The sequence below is a fragment of the Calidris pugnax genome, unplaced genomic scaffold, assembly GCF_001431845.1.
Source record: "Calidris pugnax isolate Ruff unplaced genomic scaffold, ASM143184v1 scaffold170, whole genome shotgun sequence".
Lineage (NCBI taxonomy): Eukaryota > Metazoa > Chordata > Aves > Charadriiformes > Scolopacidae > Calidris > Calidris pugnax.
The window spans coordinates 167,134-169,764 of record NW_015090905.1 but is presented as its reverse complement, the minus strand read 5'-3'; the positions used below and the strand labels follow the sequence as shown (position 1 = coordinate 169,764).

The 2,631-nt window shown below is 62.6% G+C and overlaps 1 protein-coding gene across 1 annotated transcript in view; it reads right to left on the bottom strand.

Annotated features, from left to right (window-relative positions):
* Window positions 1–2,346, bottom strand: part of LOC106892109 — a 2,867-nt gene extending 521 nt beyond the window's left edge. The window contains exon 1 of the mRNA XM_014949045.1: window positions 1–2,346. This exon is cut by the window's left edge and continues 521 nt beyond it. Coding sequence (XP_014804531.1) covers window positions 1–1,106 — 1,106 coding nt within the window. The 5' untranslated portion in view covers window positions 1,107–2,346.
* Window positions 2,347–2,631: the final 285 nt, after the last annotated feature.

Below are 2,631 nucleotides of genomic sequence, written 5' to 3'. Positions count from 1 at the left end.
CCGCCCCCACCCCACCCCGTCCTACAAAAATATATAGAAAGAGCAACCCAGTAACGCTCCCGTTCCCCCAACGAGCTGGAACCTTCCGTAGAAAAATGGGTCATTTCTGACCCGAGGTCCCAGCGCGTGGTTGGGGTCGTCCCTGCTCCGCTTCCCCGGGTGCCTCTTTCTCCTCTCCTGGCAAACGAACCACCACTGGCAGGGGGGGCACACGATGGCCCCCACCCCCGGCTCCTTCCCTCCCCCAGAGGCCCCGCGTTACAAGGTTTGCTCAAAAGCTGGTGGGTTTCAAGTGATTTGGGAAGACGTGGCACCGGGAGAGGGGGGAACCGCCGTGTCCCCGGCTCGCGGCTGCGGGGAGCTCCGCGGCTGCCCCGGGACACAGGGCACAGGGATGCTCTTGGGCAAAAGGCCTCGGGACCCAGGACACCCCATTTTGAAGCACAAACCCCTTTGCTCTCCCGAACTGGTGCCCGCAGCTGGATCCTGCCAAGATGGACCAGGGCACGAGTCTTCCTCCCTCTCCTCCCACCGCAGCGGGTGCTGGGCTGGAGCAGGGGGGTGTCGCAAGGCTTGAGGAGCAAGAGGTGTCCAAAAGCAGAGGAACAGAAATACCGGCGTGGAGACCCCCGGCAGGGCGGCCTCCTGCCCCCCGAGGGTGGGACGTGAGATGGAGGCAGAGGTTTTGGCAGAAAGGACGACGCCTGTGCCTGCACCACCCTCCCAGAGACCACCCCCACGCTCGGTCCCTCAGGGAGGGCACTGCAGCCGCCGCTCTCCCCAACGGGGGGGACTGCCCCAAAGATGAAACCTCTGCACGGAGCACCCAGCTCTGCCCCAAGGGCAGTGGGGCAGGGAGAGGCAGCCGTGCCGTGGGACTGACCAGCAGCATCCAACCTCCCAAATCCTCCTGCCTCTGCCCCAGCGGATGGGCATCTGGTGGCACAGCTCTGCCCCACAGCAAAGAAACCCACGGGGGGCTGGGGACGAAGGGAAAGGGCTCGGAAGGTGGTTGGACAGACTGAGGAGCTCAGGAGAGAAAGCACACCTTCAGGCTTGAGGGGGCTGAAGGAAGACCAGCCAAGCCAAGCCTGAGGCTCAGGCATTGACAGAACAGCCCAAAGAGTCGGGCAGCAACACGGTGGGACACAGCTTCTCCCTCACGGGTACTGGGAGAGATGGTGAGAGATGAAGGACGCCGGCAGGGAGCTGCCAAGCATCGAGCAGAAGGCACAGGAGGGTGAAGGGTGCGTGGAGGAGCCCTAGGACCAGGCTTTGACCCCTCCTTTGCTCAGCTCCTGCAGCAGGAGTTGGAAGGGGTGTTCCTGCCGTCCCAGCCCTCGTCTTACCCCCCCCAGCTCCAGGGCACGGGTCTTGAAATGCTTTTGGAGCTGCTAGAAATGAAGCTGGACCCTGAGAGCAGGAGGGAGCAGGAACTCGGCAGACATGGAAAGGAGCAGAGAGAATGGGCTGGGATCTGGAGAGCCCCGGGGGAGAGGAGAGGGGGTTGCATAGGATTTAACAAGGCAAAGACCTCGTGCAAGCTTCTGGTGTGGAAAACAGGTCTTGCTATTGCTGGTGTTGAGCAGGAAGGGGGGGATCCAGTGGCCAGGGCTTGTCCCATGTCAGCCAGCACCGCACCGCGGGGGCTGATGGCTTCTGGCCCAGCTCCAGCACCAGCTTTGTTCACGTCCCCACTCACAGCTCCTTCCTAGGACCCCAGCCCAGGGGTTTGCTGGAACTGGAGCTGGCCCAGAGTCACCAGCACAGCACACGGCAGGGCCTGTACGAGGACCATGGGTTCCACCACTGGCACTGAAGCCTCCCCATGGGAGCAAAGCTCGGGGATGCGACGGGTTGGGGGTTTCAAAAGCCTCCTGTTTGTCAAGGCCCCCCCCGCCTGCCGAGGGGGAGGATGTGCTGAGTCGCCCAGGAAGGGCCCAAGGCTCTGCCAGCTTCAGCGGGGACACGGGTGAGACGCACAGGACCTTTGAGAGCACCTTCTGCACTGAACCTGAAACTGCAGACTCCTGGGGAAGCCCCAGCCTGACTCCATCCTTCCTGTTCAATCGCTACCGCGCGGCGACTACAGAACCTCTGGAAACCAGCTCATCCCTGAGGAAGAAGCTCTTCACTGCAGTCACAGCTGGGAGGGCTCACATCACAATTCTGCATTTCTCTGCTGGAGAGGGCAAAAACCCCAACTGAAAGCAGCCAGACCCCTGACCCTGAGTGATGGCGCACAGGGACGGGGCAGCACGTTGACCCCATGGCGTGAGGCTGGCAGGGACCTGCTCCCACCAGCCAGACACGGGACCTTGAGGTGCCCTGATTCCTGCAAACCACCTGCCCAGGCACTTGCTGCGCCCGCTGCTCCCAGCCTGGAGCTCAGTGCAGACAGAAGGGACACAGACTGGGATCCAGATGTCCCAGGTCCTGTCCCCTCCCACCAACACCCCTCCGCAGGAGACCAGCGTGAGCAGAGAGCCCGAGGAGATGTTGGCAAAGAGCTGGACTCAAGCCAGGCTGTGACTGGTCTGACTGGTGGGTCACAGGCAGGGGAGCCACTGCCAAACCAGGGGTTAACTGGAATTTTGCTCCCCAGAGCAGCTGTGGGGTTGTGAGCCCTCG